Below are 17,243 nucleotides of genomic sequence, written 5' to 3' on the forward strand. Positions count from 1 at the left end.
TTTACTTCAAAGGATAACTTTTATTCATGATGATGAGAACAATTACTTACAGTCTTCACTTAATGATTTAATGGTCGTGTGACCATTGCCACAAAAAAAAAGTTCACGTAGCTGCATTTACTTTGTATTTCACATTATGGCTCTCCTGGAGCTTTTTAAGCAGAGCTTGTTCAAGTTCGTCATTACTTGGGTGATAGAGAGCCGCACTGATTTCCTCCATGGATTTAGAATACACTTCATGAGATGGAATGATGCCTTGGTAAAGCTGTCAAATAAAAACATAGCAAGGTGAGAGTCAAAGTCAAAATTAAATTCACGGTATGTCGATTTGATCAAGCTTGGTTTAAATCACTTGATTTTTTTAAATCATTGATTTAAATCATGAAATTTAAATTTAATTTTTACTTTACACACCTTCAACAATATTAAAGTGAAAGTAACCCAGTATGGTATGCATGCCATTGATATGTGATAAAGTTTGTGATTAAAAAAGTATAGAATATCAGGTAAATATAGACAGTTGAACCCTTAATCCCTAGATACAGAATAGAAAGACATCTGTTCTATGTCTACATTTTGTGCATGGAAGAAATTGCAGAAAAATATAGGGAGTTAAACTTAACGTGGATATAACTACATTAAGTATTTGCAATGCATTACAATCGGGCAGTAGGGTTTTCCTCATAAAAAATTTCAAGGATTTATACAAAAAATAATGCATATTTTTCGTATAAAGCCTTTGAATTCTATGCCCTAATTGCTGATTTAAAGTAATAGATGTTGTACCAACATATATACTGTTGGAGTTGAAATTTTAATAGAAAAGGTGAAAAAGTCTAGAGTTTGCTCATTTTTCAATAAAACTCATTAAATCTGTTAAAGAATACAAATATGTAAATCATTAAGCAACATCATGCAAGTCAGAAACACATTTTTTGACGCATCCATCAATTGAACAAAGAAACAATCTTGTCAATATGGAATATGTTTCATTCAGTTCATGGTGAATGACTCTTTGGTTGTACATTGAGTAAATCGAGAAACCCTTTACCATATGTGATACCAAGTTGCCACTAAGAATTCACTTTAAAGGAGGGGGAGGGGGGCCTCATGAATAAAAGCACTTGTCTCCACAAAAAAAAAAAAAAAATGTTAATCCATTAAGTTAATTCAGGCTCAACAACCTTTCATGTTACAAAAACACAGATTTTTAATGTTCATATTTTTCGCTTGTAGTTCATTTGTAGTTTATTCATTAATGTTGAATTAAATTTGATAGATAAAATGAAAAAAAAAATAGGTAGGTATAATATGAAAATATGCATTCTTAAAATAATTAACAAAGATTTGTTTTAAATAATAAGTAGTCAGTAAATTAAAAAAAAAAACAACTAATTTTTTGATTTTTTTTTAAATCATGATTTTTTAACACTGATTACATTAATGATGCACAAAATGTGTCAAAAGGTGGGTATTTAAGTGCTACAGCAAATCCGCAGTGAATTGAACATATTTATGGTCACATTATGATAATATAATTTGCTAGCTGATACATGATAATATAATTATATTCAAACCCAGTGCTGCTCAGGTTTTCTCCATGTACTGGGGGCATTGAAGAAGTTACAAACCATTTTAAAGGAATAAACATGTCTACTACTTAGCCACAAATACACCTCATCCATATTCCTTCGCGGAACTTCTAACGAATTGGTAATGTTGGAATGTGTGTGTCCGTGTTGTGAACCTAATGTAAAGTTGTTTCTGTGTAATGCTTGTCATGTGTAGTGTGCTGCCATCTATCATCAAATTTTTACTGTTGCATGCTTGTTGCTCTTTGTGGCGAGACTTTTTAAAGGGGAGATTGGCTCGCATTCGCACTTCGAAGTTGGGAACCAAGTAAATAAACATGTCTCAAAAACATTGTTGGGGGGGGGGGACCACGATACTCAAAGTAAATATTCTGAAAGTCAAGGAAACAGTTATTTTCCAGATATTTTGCTGAGGTGAACTCGGAAAGAAAAGTCATCACGTCTCCGCCAGGGACACGAACCCAGGCCCTCTTGCATACCGGGCAAGAGGAGGTTGATGACTTTTCTTTCCGAGTTCACCTCAGCAAAATATCCAGAAAATAACTGTATCCTTGATATCTCGAGCTGAGAAAAAGCCCTCTATCACACTCCATTCTGAAAGTCGTTGTTGAGGCCAAAGAACCATTGTAGCCCAAATTTTTTTTTTATCATTTCAGGCATTTGTCCAGCTCTGACAAACTTGGGTGAAGATCAGTAAAATTATGGATTTGTAAAAAGAACATACACACAAACATACAGAAAATCAATTTTATATACACAAGGGTGTCCTGTAAGTCCTAATTTGGCCTCTCTTCAACTGTTCATTATAAAGGTATGGCTCTAATTTAAGAAATGTTTCCAAGAATCAATTTGTACTAGTTTCAAGAGTGAAAATTTAATGTCATAAAATAACTAAATGAAAATTTTCACAAGGTCCCTTGTCCTTTAACTTTTAATTAAAAGTTGTTGGCTTGTCTCTCCTGAGGCCAACAAAAGAAATTCCATGTTTCTAAATGTAATATTTGCAGAGATATTTGAATTGAAAAGTTGGGAAAGAACAGCATAAATTAGGGAAAGGCGCTTTATACGTTAGCTTATGCTGTTCTTCCCCAACTTTTCTCTGACTTTTCAATTCAAATATCTCGGCGAAAATTGCATTTAGAAACATGGAAATGCTTTTGTTGGCCTCCGAAAAGAGAAGCCAATAAATTTCTAATTAAAAGTTAAAGGATGGGGGGGGGGGGGTCTTGTAAAAATTTCCATTTGGTTATTTTATGACACATTATATTTTTACTCACGAAACTGTACAGTGTGATTCGTGAACGCATTTTGAGAATTTTTAAATTAGAATTATAGTCTACGATAAACGGTTGAGGCGACAAAGGAAAAATCAGGATTTACAGGATATCCTACATATGGATAAATCATGTAAATTATCTTCATCCCCGATTTCACAAAAGATTATCAATCAAAATAAGTTTCATTGAAAGTTTCGTTTGAAAATTTTCCACACATTCTGCTTTGGATGTTATTAGCAAGGATCACTAACATTATTTTCTCAGGGAATCAGCCAAGAAAGCCTATTATCGATGTCATAGCCAAAGTTGCATTACAACTCTGAAGTCGTTATAATTGAATTTGACTGTATTTTCATCATAATTTATAGGAGGGAGAACATCAAAGATGGTTCTTGGGTTGTTTGACCCATGCGGCACAGGGCACTGCTCTAGAAGTTGCACAAAATCTGAGGTGAAACAGTGAGAAAAAAATTTATTGACAAAAGAAAATTAGGAAAAATTATATGTGTCCACTCTGGGAGGGGCACCAAATGTGACGTTCAAGGGCAAAAAATTTGAAAAAAAAAGAAGTTTTTTCTCGTCATAAATTGTTTTGATGGAGTGATCAAAACAATTAATAAGTGATCAGAATAAATAAGTGATCAAGGTTGGGCCAGGAGAGGTGCCAAAAATATGTTCTGCACGGCTGCAGATTTGTCTTGAGCCGCCCCTGAGAAACGTTGCACACTAGTTCCAGAAAGAAATGTAAATATCTTGACTAGAGAAGGGAGGAGGAATCATATTCAAACAGACGAGATGCCATATTTACTAACCTGAAGTGTTTCGTAAAGATCCCATGGTGATACTGGAGGCTTGTCCTTGTTATTCTTTCCACTGCAAGCAAACTCTGTAGCAGCCATACTCTCAGCCCAGGCAATTGATGGCCTTGCAAATGGTGACGGATGATCACTTTCTGAATCCATACCATAGTCACTATGAACATAAAATTTGGTTTTTGGTCATGAATCAAATAGTTAAAAGTTATTATCACAAAAAATGAGAAACTTTGCCTGGTTTTAATTTATACAAAAATTGCCACGTTTTGAAGACAAATAAATTCAATTGGTCGAATGGTCGACGCGTTTCGGCTCTTCAATGGAGAGCCGTCATCAGGACTTCGTGGTCGTTCCACGACTCATTCGTGTGAATTCTGACCACGAAGTCCTGATGACGGCTCTCCATTGAAGAGCCGAAACGCGTCGACCATTCGACCAATTGAATTTATTTGTCTTAAAAACGTGGCAATTTTTGTATAAAGTTAAAAGTTCATTCAGCAAAAAAAAAAAAAGTAAAACTTATGCAAGAAGCATTAACATGAGAGAACATCCATAAAATAAAAGTTAATTGCTGTGCTTAAACCAGAATTTGCATTTTGAAAGTTGCAGCGCGCAAAAAAAAAAAAAAAAAAAATCAATAAAAAAAATAATAATTTAAAATGTTTGCATTTTTTCTAAAATATTTCTAATATTTTTCTCTTCCAGTCCCACATTGAATGCAGTCCACACTACTCATGCTTCACTTATAACAGCATAGCTTTGCGAGAAATATAAATAACAGCAAGTCACAAAGATGAGCAAGACTTATTGCTTTATATTTATGTATAGCAGGATTTTTCACAAATCCAGACACTTCAGCCAATTTTTTTTTTCATCCGGGAACTTTTGATGTTTTTGTTCACCAAAATTCTGTTTCTGCCTTTTCTAATATATCAGCCATTTTCTTTCTTTGTTTTTTTATCACTTATTGTTGGCGTCCACTGCGATTTTTGAGCTTCTTGGAAACAATGATGAGGACTATTTGTCTCAATGAATGAATAGTCAGAAAGTCAGCTTCGAACAAAAGAATTTTTAATTTTATTTTTCAGTTAACCCTAGTGTCTTAGAACTTGAAAATAGGTGGCAATTTCTTGAAGGTTTTTGTGATTTCCACTGCGGCAGTTACAATGCGGATCAGGGAAATTTTAAAAATGGCTTAAAGGGTTGATCACAAACTACTGATGATGCCTGAGAGAGTTGAACATTTGAAAAAGCTAGAACGCAGAACACCAAATACAAATATTGTGCGGAGATCATGGAATCAGAAAAATCTGCTTTTATGAATATAATTTTTTTTTCTATGGATAACTAGTAAGAGGCCATTCAAGTATTACGTAAGCAAATTTTTAGCCATTTTTGACCCCCTCTCCCCCCTTGTCGCAATATTTCGTCATCAGCTCTGCCCCTCAGAATCCTAACTCATATTTTCATAAAGGGTGGTTGATGACGTAAGCATTATCCAAACCCCCCCTCCCCCCCTTGTCATCAAAAGTCAGCAAATCGGAAACCCCTCCCCCCCCCCCCCATCGATGATGACGTAATACTTGAACGGCCCCTAATGGTATGTAAATTAGAAATTATTTCTATTAAACTATTTGTTACAATATGCATGCATATTGCTTTATTAATTTTTTTCAAAGTAAACTATGAATCAAATTGCTTAAAGAGGTGTATTACTGCTTTAAATATGAAAACTTGTGATAAAAGCAAAAGTTGATCCATAATCAGAAATCACCTAGATCCAGAGGAGTCCAGATTTGAGAGACCCTCCCATATTACTTATCTACCAGAGTCATCAATTTTGAAAAATACATCATTTTGAAATCGATTATTTCTGAATCTTCCTGTATTTTTTAAATGGCTTTACTTATGTTAAGTATTCTTTCACCTTTCACTATTTTTCTGCAGTGTCTGTGTATGAAGCTGCTTTGCAGTCGTGTGGGCATTATGCTTGACACTCATCGTGGAGATTCAGGTTTGAATCTGATTGACAGAACAGTGGTGAATAGACTGAAGATGGCTTCCTGCAGTTTTAAAACTTTGACTCGTGAATGCGAGCCCATCTTTCATTTGAAAAAAAGTCTCTCTGCAAAGAGCAGGCAGACCTAAAAACATGATACATAACATAAATATTCAAGCATTTACCATTTTTACTTCAAAATAAGGGAGACAGATGACAGCGCCAGCTAGAACATGAAACAAGCCCAACTCTAATAACATAAATATGTTAGGGCAGCACTTGTTCCGATATATACCAATTCATTAGAAATTCGGCAGAAGAATGTGTATGAGGTGGATGCACCTCAAGATTAAATAGTATGATAGTATATATCTAGTTCCAATTCCGTTGGTGGCGCAGTGGTGAATGGCTGAAGTTGATTTCAAAGTTTGAGGTGTAAAGGCAAGCCTGTGTCCCATTTGAAAAATGTCTCTCTCAGTAGAGAGCAAGCAGACCTCCAACACGACACTAACATAACATGAAAATTAAGACACTTGACATTTTTACTTCAAAATATAGAACACAGATGGCAGCATCAGAAGAAAAAGAAACATTAATGATTCTTGCAACATAAATATTAAAGGAGCACATATACACTCAGAACATATGTTCCGACATGCAGGGCTGGAACTAGAGGGGGGCAGAAAAATTTAGGGAACTGCAATTTTGGGTGGGAACAAAGAACACGTTATAAAATTATAAAATTGTTGGGGCAGCAAAACAAAGTTTGCTATGGGCGACTGAATCATGTTTGTTCTGGGTGGCAAAAATTTCAGTTATGCCCTGCCGACATGCATCAATTTGTTAGAAATTCCGCAGAGAAGTGTTGTAACATAATCCATGTCACCAATGTAAATGTTGAAAGGTCACCAATGTAAATGTTGAAAGGTCTCCAAATATATATGTAGTTTTCAAATAATTGTTAAATTTAATGCTGAAATATATTTTAAAAAATTACTTCATCCGATTGTGGCAATCAATTGCGATGATTGTTCGGCGATTTCGGCCAATCAGTGTTTGTGATTGCCAATATTTTTTTATGTAGAAATATGCAAATGAATTTAGTGATGTCATCATATTTCATTTTGAGATGGAAAGGTATGGTGGGCCAGCTGTGCCTAGAGGATATAATCCGAGGTATAAATATTGTTTGCGATTGGAGTCACACACGACTGCTATTTCCATTATCTCTCTGTAATCATGACTTGAGTTTAACATAGCATCTGACCTTTTGGTCGTTAAAGTTTCAGAATTAAAATGAAATAATAAATTAGTTTGCATCTTGGTGCACTAATTGCTGGCAGAGGTCCAGTCTCGCCATATTTACAATGATTCATTTGGCTATCTCATTACTGTCTTCACCATTCAACTTGGCCCATTTTCACGTTGTGCTTAGATGCTTGGAGGTATTCGTTGGAATAGAGGATCGTCCGATGAACCGACTAAGAACTGATAGATAGTGCAGTGCAGTGATGGACTTGCTCTGGATATTTGAACTTGATCAGACTGATTTGAATGTGCGGCTAAAATCAATAACCAACAGAGACTTCATGTTGGTGAGATAGTTCATGTTATTTTATGTGGGCAATGATTGAACTGTTTTGTGATTCATAGTTTATGATCATTGAGTTTCATGTTTGAAATGTAAGCACAAAAAGGAAAAGAAAATTTAATTGTTAAAAGTAAATATTTTTCTTCTGGCGAAAATATTGTTTTGTTTTCAATTTGTTGTCTTCATAAAAAGCATCTGGGAATACAACTTATTGATTGGTTGCAGTGTGTATGAGTATGAGGTGCATGTATGGTTAAGTAATGATTATATACATATTGTGATGTGTCTGCAAAATGATGTAAACTTTTTAAATTTACTCAACTTAAATTTCAAACATCACTCACGTGATTGGATCCCACCATGGAACACCACCAAGATTAGAACAAATACAGCATTCCCCTCCCCCCTTTTCCAATATGGCAAAAGAACCAAATGTGCAAATTTTTATTTTTTACCAGCTGGTTGGATACCTTATTTTGCTATCTAAGTTTTGCCTGAAACGTAAATACATGTTCTTATTGAAACACATGTTACAAAACACTTTAGGAAAATAACTTCCATAGAGTGACAAGGGTAAACATTCAAACATTATTTTTCCACATTCTTGTTTTTTTTCCAAGGACATTGCACATTTGTGTTCCTGGCATGAGGGAGACTATATAAATGCATTATCATGTAATGAACTAAATTGATGAGTACATGATAGGTCTGTTGAATGAAACCAGGTTAGTTCTTAAATCTCGAATTCTTTATACTCACCCTCACAGAATGAAAAAAAAACAATACCATAGAAATGCAATAGAGTAATACCTTGGATCACGAGAAAATTTCTTCAGCTTCTGAGCATTTTGTAAGTAGATATTGATAGCAGGGCTTCCCATAGCATACTTGAATTTGCCTTCTCGAAGCTTGTAAGCATTTCTTCGACTTAAGACTGCCATTATGATAGCTTTTAGTTGAAACTAAAACAACAAAAATGATCATGTTCAATTTTGTAAAAAAAAGTCTTGTAAAAGCAATTTCAAATGATACTGAGAAAACGAAGATGAACTTGAAAAAAAAGTAATACCCGAACAGCATATGCTATCATTTCAATTGCTTGCTGATCCACCACATCAATTTTTTTCTCCCAGGCGAGGGCATACATAACACCGCGGAGGGCCCCCCTATCTGGGAGACTGAAATCAGTCACACAACTTGGTTTTCCAGACTGATATTTTGGAGTGATGGCTATAGGCAAGTAACTAGAAACTGATACTGGTTCGAACGAGTTCTGAAAAAGAGTGAGTGAAAAAAAGTTATGTATAAATTATAGAGCATATTAAATTTATAAGAATACAATATCATAAGCTATTCCAAAAGTTTTGTGGATTGACAGCACTATAAGATTCAGTAAAGATAGGCTTTGGCACGCTTTGTTCATAAGGTTAAAGCCAATGTGTACTTGTGTTTTTTAGCTTACTATACAAGAGCCGAACTTGTAACACAGCTCATAGACCCCTGGTGGAAAGTCAGAAATTGTCTTTAATTTATTTAGATGTTCTTGCAATAATATGTGAATTAAATACATGATTGTTTACTGGATTTTTAAAATCAAAATTTGTGAAAAATACAGTAGACTTTCTACAATCTAGCTGTGTGCTAATTTGGCACCATCCAGTAATATAGAATTTGTAAGGAGGTGTCCTACGAGTGTAGAATGGTAAAAAATGTCACTGCATGTCTATGCACAGAAGTTTAAAATATTTTAATGAGCTTTTTTTTTTACTACCAGCCAGTTTGTTTCCCTGGTGGTCAGTTATGGTGATTACATGTTCAGCGATCACAGTTGATTTGTCTCATATTGTTGCCATTCTGATATGTTAAAATCCAAATACTTTTAATGTTGTTCTTCCTGAACGTGGTTCTTTGGTCAGTGAGCTCGTTGATGTCCTTCACATGTAGGTCTGGCTGTGTACTGGCGATAATCCTCTCTTTCTTGTTACCATTCTGTGTCTCTCGATGATATGCTTACTGTCCCCAATGACCTTAGCTTCAACAAACCTAGCTTACCAAACAATGATCCTAGTTTGGCACTTCATAAGAACTTTTTGTCTTTCCCCGTGATGATGATCTCGCAGTGTGAATTGAAAGTGCATGGGTTGTTGAAAACTGTAGCGTGTATTACAATAGCAGATACATGTTGACAGGTATTTTCCCTTAATGTGAAAAACACTTTGAATTCTAAAACAATGTTGACTAGCTGATTCAGATATTATGATCGCTGATAAAAAAAAAAGAAGTGCTCCATGAAGAACCATTTTTTTTCTTTTGGATAAAGTTGAGTTATACGTGGCATGGTCCACAAACTTACACAAAATCTCAAAAATATTATATGTGTGTGTGTGTGACTTTAAAAAATTTGTAAACTGCTGAACAGCACACGCATGTAGGTCATTATTTCAAAGAGAAGATTCACACTGACTTAGACTACAAATGTTCACAAACATAATTTTTGCAATAAGGCCCAAGAATAGGAATACGCAAGATTTTGTTCCCATGAGAAATCAAATGAAGCTGCTGCGTTTCTCCAAAAATAAGATCTGACCAAAATATAAAAGCCCTATTTTGATTTTTTTCTAACATGATAAGCTAACCCTAAGGGACCCCCATGTTGTGTTTGCAGTTTCTATCACTCCCTGTGGTCTATTCCTCTTATAAACATCACCCACTTTTTGAGAAACACAGGCATATTTATTATGCAAACCAGTATATTATGACACATGGTCTTTTTACAAGTCATCTAATTTTTAAAATCAAAATTTGTGAAAAATACAGTAGACTTTCTACAATCCAGCTGTGTGCTAATTTGGCACCATCCAGTAATATAGAATTTTCAAGGCAGTTTCCTATGAGTGTAGAATGGTAAAAAATGTCACTGCATGTCTATGCACAGAAGTTTAAAATATTTTAATGAGCTTTTTTTTTTTACTACCAGCCAGTTTGTTTCCCTGGTGGTCAGTTATGGTGATTACATGTTCAGCGATCACAGCTGATTTGTCTCATATTGTTGCCATTCTGATATGTTAAAATCCAAATACTTTTAATGTTGTTCTTCCTGAACGTGGTTCTTTGGTCAGTGAGCTCGTTGATGTCCTTCACATGTAGGTCTGGCTGTGTACTGGCGATAATCCTCTCTTTCTTGTTACCATTCTGTGTCTCTCGATGATATGCTTACTGTCCCCAATGACCTTAGCTTCAACAAACCTAGCTTACCAAACAATGATCCTAGTTTGGCACTTCATAAGAACTTTTTGTCTTTCCCCGTGATGATGATCTCGCAGTGTGAATTGAAAGTGCATGGGTTGTTGAAAACTGTAGCTTGTATTACAATAGCAGATACATGTTGACAGGTATTTTCCCTTAATGTGAAAAACACTTTGAATTCTAAAACAATGTTGACTAGCTGATTCAGATATTATGATCGCTGATAAAAAAAAAAGAAGTGCTCCATGAAGAACCATTTTTTTTCTTTTGGATAAAGTTGAGTTATACGTGGCATGGTCCACAAACTTACACAAAATCTCAAAAATATTATATGTGTGTGTGTGTGACTTTAAAAAATTTGTAAACTGCTGAACAGCACACGCATGTAGGTCATTATTTCAAAGAGAAGATTCACACTGACTTAGACTACAAATGTTCACAAACATAATTTTTGCAATAAGGCCCAAGAATAGGAATACGCAAGATTTTGTTCCCATGAGAAATCAAATGAAGCTGCTGCGTTTCTCCAAAAATAAGATCTGACCAAAATATAAAAGCCCTATTTTGATTTTTTTCTAACATGATAAGCTAACCCTAAGGGACCCCCATGTTGTGTTTGCAGTTTCTATCACTCCCTGTGGTCTATTCCTCTTATAAACATCACCCACTTTTTGAGAAACACAGGCATATTTATTATGCAAACCAGTATATTATGACACATGGTCTTTTTACAAGTCATCTAATTTTTAAAATCAAAATTTGTGAAAAATACAGTAGACTTTCTACAATCCAGCTGTGTGCTAATTTGGCACCATCCAGTAATATAGAATTTTCAAGGCAGTTTCCTATGAGTGTAGAATGGTAAAAAATGTCACTGCATGTCTATGCACAGAAGTTTAAAATATTTTAATGAGCTTTTTTTTTTACTACCAGCCAGTTTGTTTCCCTGGTGGTCAGTTATGGTGATTACATGTTCAGCGATCACAGCTGATTTGTCTCATATTGTTGCCATTCTGATATGTTAAAATCCAAATACTTTTAATGTTGTTCTTCCTGAACGTGGTTCTTTGGTCAGTGAGCTCGTTGATGTCCTTCACATGTAGGTCTGGCTGTGTACTGGCGATAATCCTCTCTTTCTTGTTACCATTCTGTGTCTCTCGATGATATGCTTACTGTCCCCAATGACCTTAGCTTCAACAAACCTAGCTTACCAAACAATGATCCTAGTTTGGCACTTCATAAGAACTTTTTGTCTTTCCCCGTGATGATGATCTCGCAGTGTGAATTGAAAGTGCATGGGTTGTTGAAAACTGTAGCTTGTATTACAATAGCAGATACATGTTGACAGGTATTTTCCCTTAATGTGAAAAACACTTTGAATTCTAAAACAATGTTGACTAGCTGATTCAGATATTATGATCGCTGATAAAAAAAAAAGAAGTGCTCCATGAAGAACCATTTTTTTTCTTTTGGATAAAGTTGAGTTATACGTGGCATGGTCCACAAACTTACACAAAATCTCAAAAATATTATATGTGTGTGTGTGTGACTTTAAAAAATTTGTAAACTGCTGAACAGCACACGCATGTAGGTCATTATTTCAAAGAGAAGATTCACACTGACTTAGACTACAAATGTTCACAAACATAATTTTTGCAATAAGGCCCAAGAATAGGAATACGCAAGATTTTGTTCCCATGAGAAATCAAATGAAGCTGCTGCGTTTCTCCAAAAATAAGATCTGACCAAAATATAAAAGCCCTATTTTGATTTTTTTCTAACATGATAAGCTAACCCTAAGGGACCCCCATGTTGTGTTTGCAGTTTCTATCACTCCCTGTGGTCTATTCCTCTTATAAACATCACCCACTTTTTGAGAAACACAGGCATATTTATTATGCAAACCAGTATATTATGACACATGGTCTTTTTACAAGTCATCTAATTTTTAAAATCAAAATTTGTGAAAAATACAGTAGACTTTCTACAATCCAGCTGTGTGCTAATTTGGCACCATCCAGTAATATAGAATTTTCAAGGCAGTTTCCTATGAGTGTAGAATGGTAAAAAATGTCACTGCATGTCTATGCACAGAAGTTTAAAATATTTTAATGAGCTTTTTTTTTTACTACCAGCCAGTTTGTTTCCCTGGTGGTCAGTTATGGTGATTACATGTTCAGCGATCACAGCTGATTTGTCTCATATTGTTGCCATTCTGATATGTTAAAATCCAAATACTTTTAATGTTGTTCTTCCTGAACGTGGTTCTTTGGTCAGTGAGCTCGTTGATGTCCTTCACATGTAGGTCTGGCTGTGTACTGGCGATAATCCTCTCTTTCTTGTTACCATTCTGTGTCTCTCGATGATATGCTTACTGTCCCCAATGACCTTAGCTTCAACAAACCTAGCTTACCAAACAATGATCCTAGTTTGGCACTTCATAAGAACTTTTTGTCTTTCCCCGTGATGATGATCTCGCAGTGTGAATTGAAAGTGCATGGGTTGTTGAAAACTGTAGCTTGTATTACAATAGCAGATACATGTTGACAGGTATTTTCCCTTAATGTGAAAAACACTTTGAATTCTAAAACAATGTTGACTAGCTGATTCAGATATTATGATCGCTGATAAAAAAAAAAGAAGTGCTCCATGAAGAACCATTTTTTTTCTTTTGGATAAAGTTGAGTTATACGTGGCATGGTCCACAAACTTACACAAAATCTCAAAAATATTATATGTGTGTGTGTGTGACTTTAAAAAAATTGTAAACTGCTGAACAGCACACGCATGTAGGTCATTATTTCAAAGAGAAGATTCACACTGACTTAGACTACAAATGTTCACAAACATAATTTTTGCAATAAGGCCCAAGAATAGGAATACGCAAGATTTTGTTCCCATGAGAAATCAAATGAAGCTGCTGCGTTTCTCCAAAAATAAGATCTGACCAAAATATAAAAGCCCTATTTTGATTTTTTTCTAACATGATAAGCTAACCCTAAGGGACCCCCATGTTGTGTTTGCAGTTTCTATCACTCCCTGTGGTCTATTCCTCTTATAAACATCACCCACTTTTTGAGAAACACAGGCATATTTATTATGCAAACCAGTATATTATGACACATGGTCTTTTTACAAGTCATCTAATTTTTAAAATCAAAATTTGTGAAAAATACAGTAGACTTTCTACAATCCAGCTGTGTGCTAATTTGGCACCATCCAGTAATATAGAATTTTCAAGGCAGTTTCCTATGAGTGTAGAATGGTAAAAAATGTCACTGCATGTCTATGCACAGAAGTTTCAAGTATTTAAATAAGCTTTTTTTTTACTACCATCCAGTAATTCAGCGATTTTGGCAATTCAGCACACTGGCTTGATTCAAGATGAATTAGCAAGAGTCTACTGTACCTTATACAACATGAAACTGTTAATCAAGGCTCAGATAATCAGGGGTCTACTATGCATCTAAATCTAAGATTCTTTGATTAAGCATTTGTTTATTTCCATAAAAATTTGCACATCACTTTAGATGAAGATATGATGTTATGAAAAATAGAACTTGGTAATATTTTACCGAGCCACTGGGGTTGTAATGATGGGCTTTCAGCTTTTTCTTCGGTTTATCGGCAAGAATACTTTCCAAATAAAAGTCATTTGGGGCTGTAAGATATAAACAATAAATACATGTGTAATTTGCTAAAAAAATATTTTTTAACTAGCATATAAGCAGACTCCCCAAAATTAGAAACATTGTAGAGCAAAAACGATAGGTAACTCTGAAATATAAAAGTTACAATGAAAGATAAAGTGTATACGTGTGTAACCCTTGTAGGTCCGCTGTATGCCTCTAGGGGCGGGACAGCAATATATATGATTGATTGATTGATAACCCTTGTAGGTGCCAAAAGCGAAAATTTTGGGAAATTGCAAACTTTTACCTCTTTACACACACTTTTGAACTACTTGAAGGACTACCAGGCACTTTTCACATTGACATTGTAAAGCATTGCTCATTTGACATATTAACATGAAAAAAGGTGTTTGAATTTTTTTTTTTTTTTGGCATTTTCATCATTTACCACTCTTACCCTTCAATTAACAAAACCTACAAAATATCTTTCACCTCATTCCATTTATTTGGCTGAGACAGCAATAATGCATTTTTCCCATCCTATTAATGAGCAAAAAAGACAAATGCGCAAAGGTTATCCCTCATGGGTGATAAACTAGATGATTGCCATGTGGATTGATACTTTTCTTTGGAAAATCCTTTCATGCAGGGCCCTCTTAATGTATGGAGCTCACTGGGAGACTCTTCTTCATGGGTAGAGATATGGAAAATGTATGGGAGCCGCAATGCCCCAACACCATCAAAGATGCGTATGAATGGCCTATATACAGTCAACACTCGTTATAATGACCCCGCATTCCTCTATCAAAAACAGATGTTGTATCAGGTGGTCACTGTATCAAAAGGAAAACACATTAGACTGTGGTTATATTAAAAATAAAAAAATTTTGGACTTATCCTACCGGTCGTTGTATTGTCGCTATAATATGTGGGGTGCTCGTTACAACAAGCATCGACTGCATATGTGTGTGTATATATATTGACATTATCATCTTGTCCCCAGACCTTTACATCTATCTCCACTCCGGCTATTCTCTTGGTGCATAAGAGGTTTTAGCTGACTTGCATATTAATCTCCATCATTGTCCAACTTGTCTGGGTCTCGATGCATTGTTCTGCTCTGAGGGCCACCCCCCCCCCCCCCCGCCCCTCTCTTTCCCGATGTTGCAAAGAAGATGTTTCTGTTTTTGTAAGACGGATGGAACCCACTTTGCAGGCCGGAATTCGGTAACGGGGGGGGGGGGGAAGAGGTTTGTAAAACCTGAATATAAGGAACAAATTTTTTTTTTGAACAAAAAAAAAGCTAGAATAGCGAATTCGGTCAATTTGACCAAAATCAAACTTTTTTTTTTAATTATCTCAAAAATTTGAACTTGGATGATAAGAAATTTCTTGACTTTTCCTGATATCACATGAATATTATTTCATGGAAATTTTATCCTCTACACATTTCTTAATAGAGCTATCGGCTTTCTTAGAGCTATCGGCACTTATACCTAGAACTGCGATCTGGGTCATTTTGACTAATCGTAGTATACAGGATTGGCAGGTTTTTGACGCATTGCAGTTTTTGATGGTTGAAACTGCCACATCAAAATCTGCTGTCAGAAACTGTCAAAAACCTGAAACATTGCTTTCAATTTTTTAAAGTCCCATTGGAAATACACACATTAATTGATTGTAATTTTAAAGTGACTGTTACAAAAAGAATACTTAATATGATTGGAAAATAGTTTCCTACTCTCTACAGAATTGTGTTTTGGACAATATATAACTTTTTTTCTTATAAAATATATATTTTTATAAGCCACCTCGTTGGGCATTTTGCCTGTTGTGGTGTTGTATTTGTATATAATTCAAATGAAGCATTGCATAAATGCTGAAGGGGAAAGCTACGGAATGATTTGATATTCTTCAATTCAAGATGAGATTCTCGACCTTCTAAAATTTCTTCAACTGCTTATATATGTGTATGGATAGAAACATCTGTGCTTTGTACTCTTTTTATAATATATAGTTGTTTAAAAAGTTCCTTTACACCGTATATGTAATGCTGATTTCTCTTATTAAATTATCTAAATAACCACTGATACTTAAAACAATACTTTTACTGTGCATAATATTAGAATATTCCTAGCAATCAAAATACTGAATTGTATTGTTTGAATATACAATTCAAAATATAAAACACTTCAATCTACTTAAAAGTAAGTGTTTTGTCATTTAACACATCTATTAGGTTAAAAAACTATTTCATAACATTGACAATAAGTTTTTGACTGTTTTAATACCGAGTTGGTTTCCGAGGTCAAAAACCTAACCCTGATCACACATATTTTGAATAAACAGCTCTATTTTGCTTAGTAAATTGAATACAGGTAATAAGTAGTTTAGATAAATAAACCAAAAATTATATTTTATATATTCTAGACTATTTTTATATCGAAAAATACAAAACTGCAAATTTTAATTGATATTTGGTTTTAATTATTGTAATAAATTAATGTTTAAAAACAGAACATTGTAACATGCAAAAGAGTAAGGTTTTTATCATGCTATATACCATTGAAAAGCATAAAGGCATTCATTTAGGTTTTGACAATTTTTAATACTTGTCATGTCAAAAACCCAACGCTGGTAGTATACTGTAAGAAAGATATATAATTTTCATGGGAATGACTTTCCTCTCCAAAATGTATTTTTAAATGAAGATACAGAAAAAAGAATGTCTTTGAAGGCCAAGGCCAAAGGGGGGTTATCTTTTTTTTTTTTCAATGAGGGAACAGCAAGTTGAGCTGAGTATTTTATTTATTTTTTCATTTGTAAACTTGAAGAGATGGTACTTTTTGACGTTGATTGGACTTTGGGCTCAAGAAAGGCTTTGAGAAAGTAGAAATTCAACACTGAAAAAACACAAAAATGTGTTGATAAAATTTTGGTATAAACAAGATGTTGCGAAAAAATATTACTGATAAGGAAGTGTTAGAATGACTGCAACATCTTTGAGAAAATGAATCATGGATAATATTGAAAAAAATAACTTTAGTGAGAATGATGAATGAGGGGCAAATGAATGGGGCATGACGTTTAG

At 34.6% G+C, this 17,243-nt stretch overlaps 1 protein-coding gene across 6 annotated transcripts in view; it reads right to left on the minus strand.

Moving 5' to 3' along the window:
- LOC149087757 (transcriptional adapter 1-like) overlaps positions 1-17,243 on the minus strand; it is a 47,823-nt gene continuing 30,580 nt past the window's right edge. For all 6 annotated transcript variants that reach the window (XM_089231652.1, XM_089231650.1, XM_089231649.1 and 3 more), the window contains 5 exons: positions 14,096-14,181; positions 8,344-8,547; positions 8,085-8,236; positions 3,682-3,841; positions 1-265 (listed from right to left, as the gene is read on the minus strand). In XM_089231652.1, the coding sequence (XP_089087778.1) occupies positions 104-265; positions 3,682-3,841; positions 8,085-8,236; positions 8,344-8,547; positions 14,096-14,181 (764 nt within the window). In that variant the 3' untranslated portion in view covers positions 1-103. The remainder of the gene's footprint in view (positions 266-3,681; positions 3,842-8,084; positions 8,237-8,343; positions 8,548-14,095; positions 14,182-17,243) is intronic.

This window comes from Pholcus phalangioides, unplaced genomic scaffold (genome assembly GCF_987345545.1).
Source record: "Pholcus phalangioides strain wild (caught in Gottingen) unplaced genomic scaffold, Ppha-v1.0 ptg000004l_1, whole genome shotgun sequence".
Lineage (NCBI taxonomy): Eukaryota > Metazoa > Arthropoda > Arachnida > Araneae > Pholcidae > Pholcus > Pholcus phalangioides.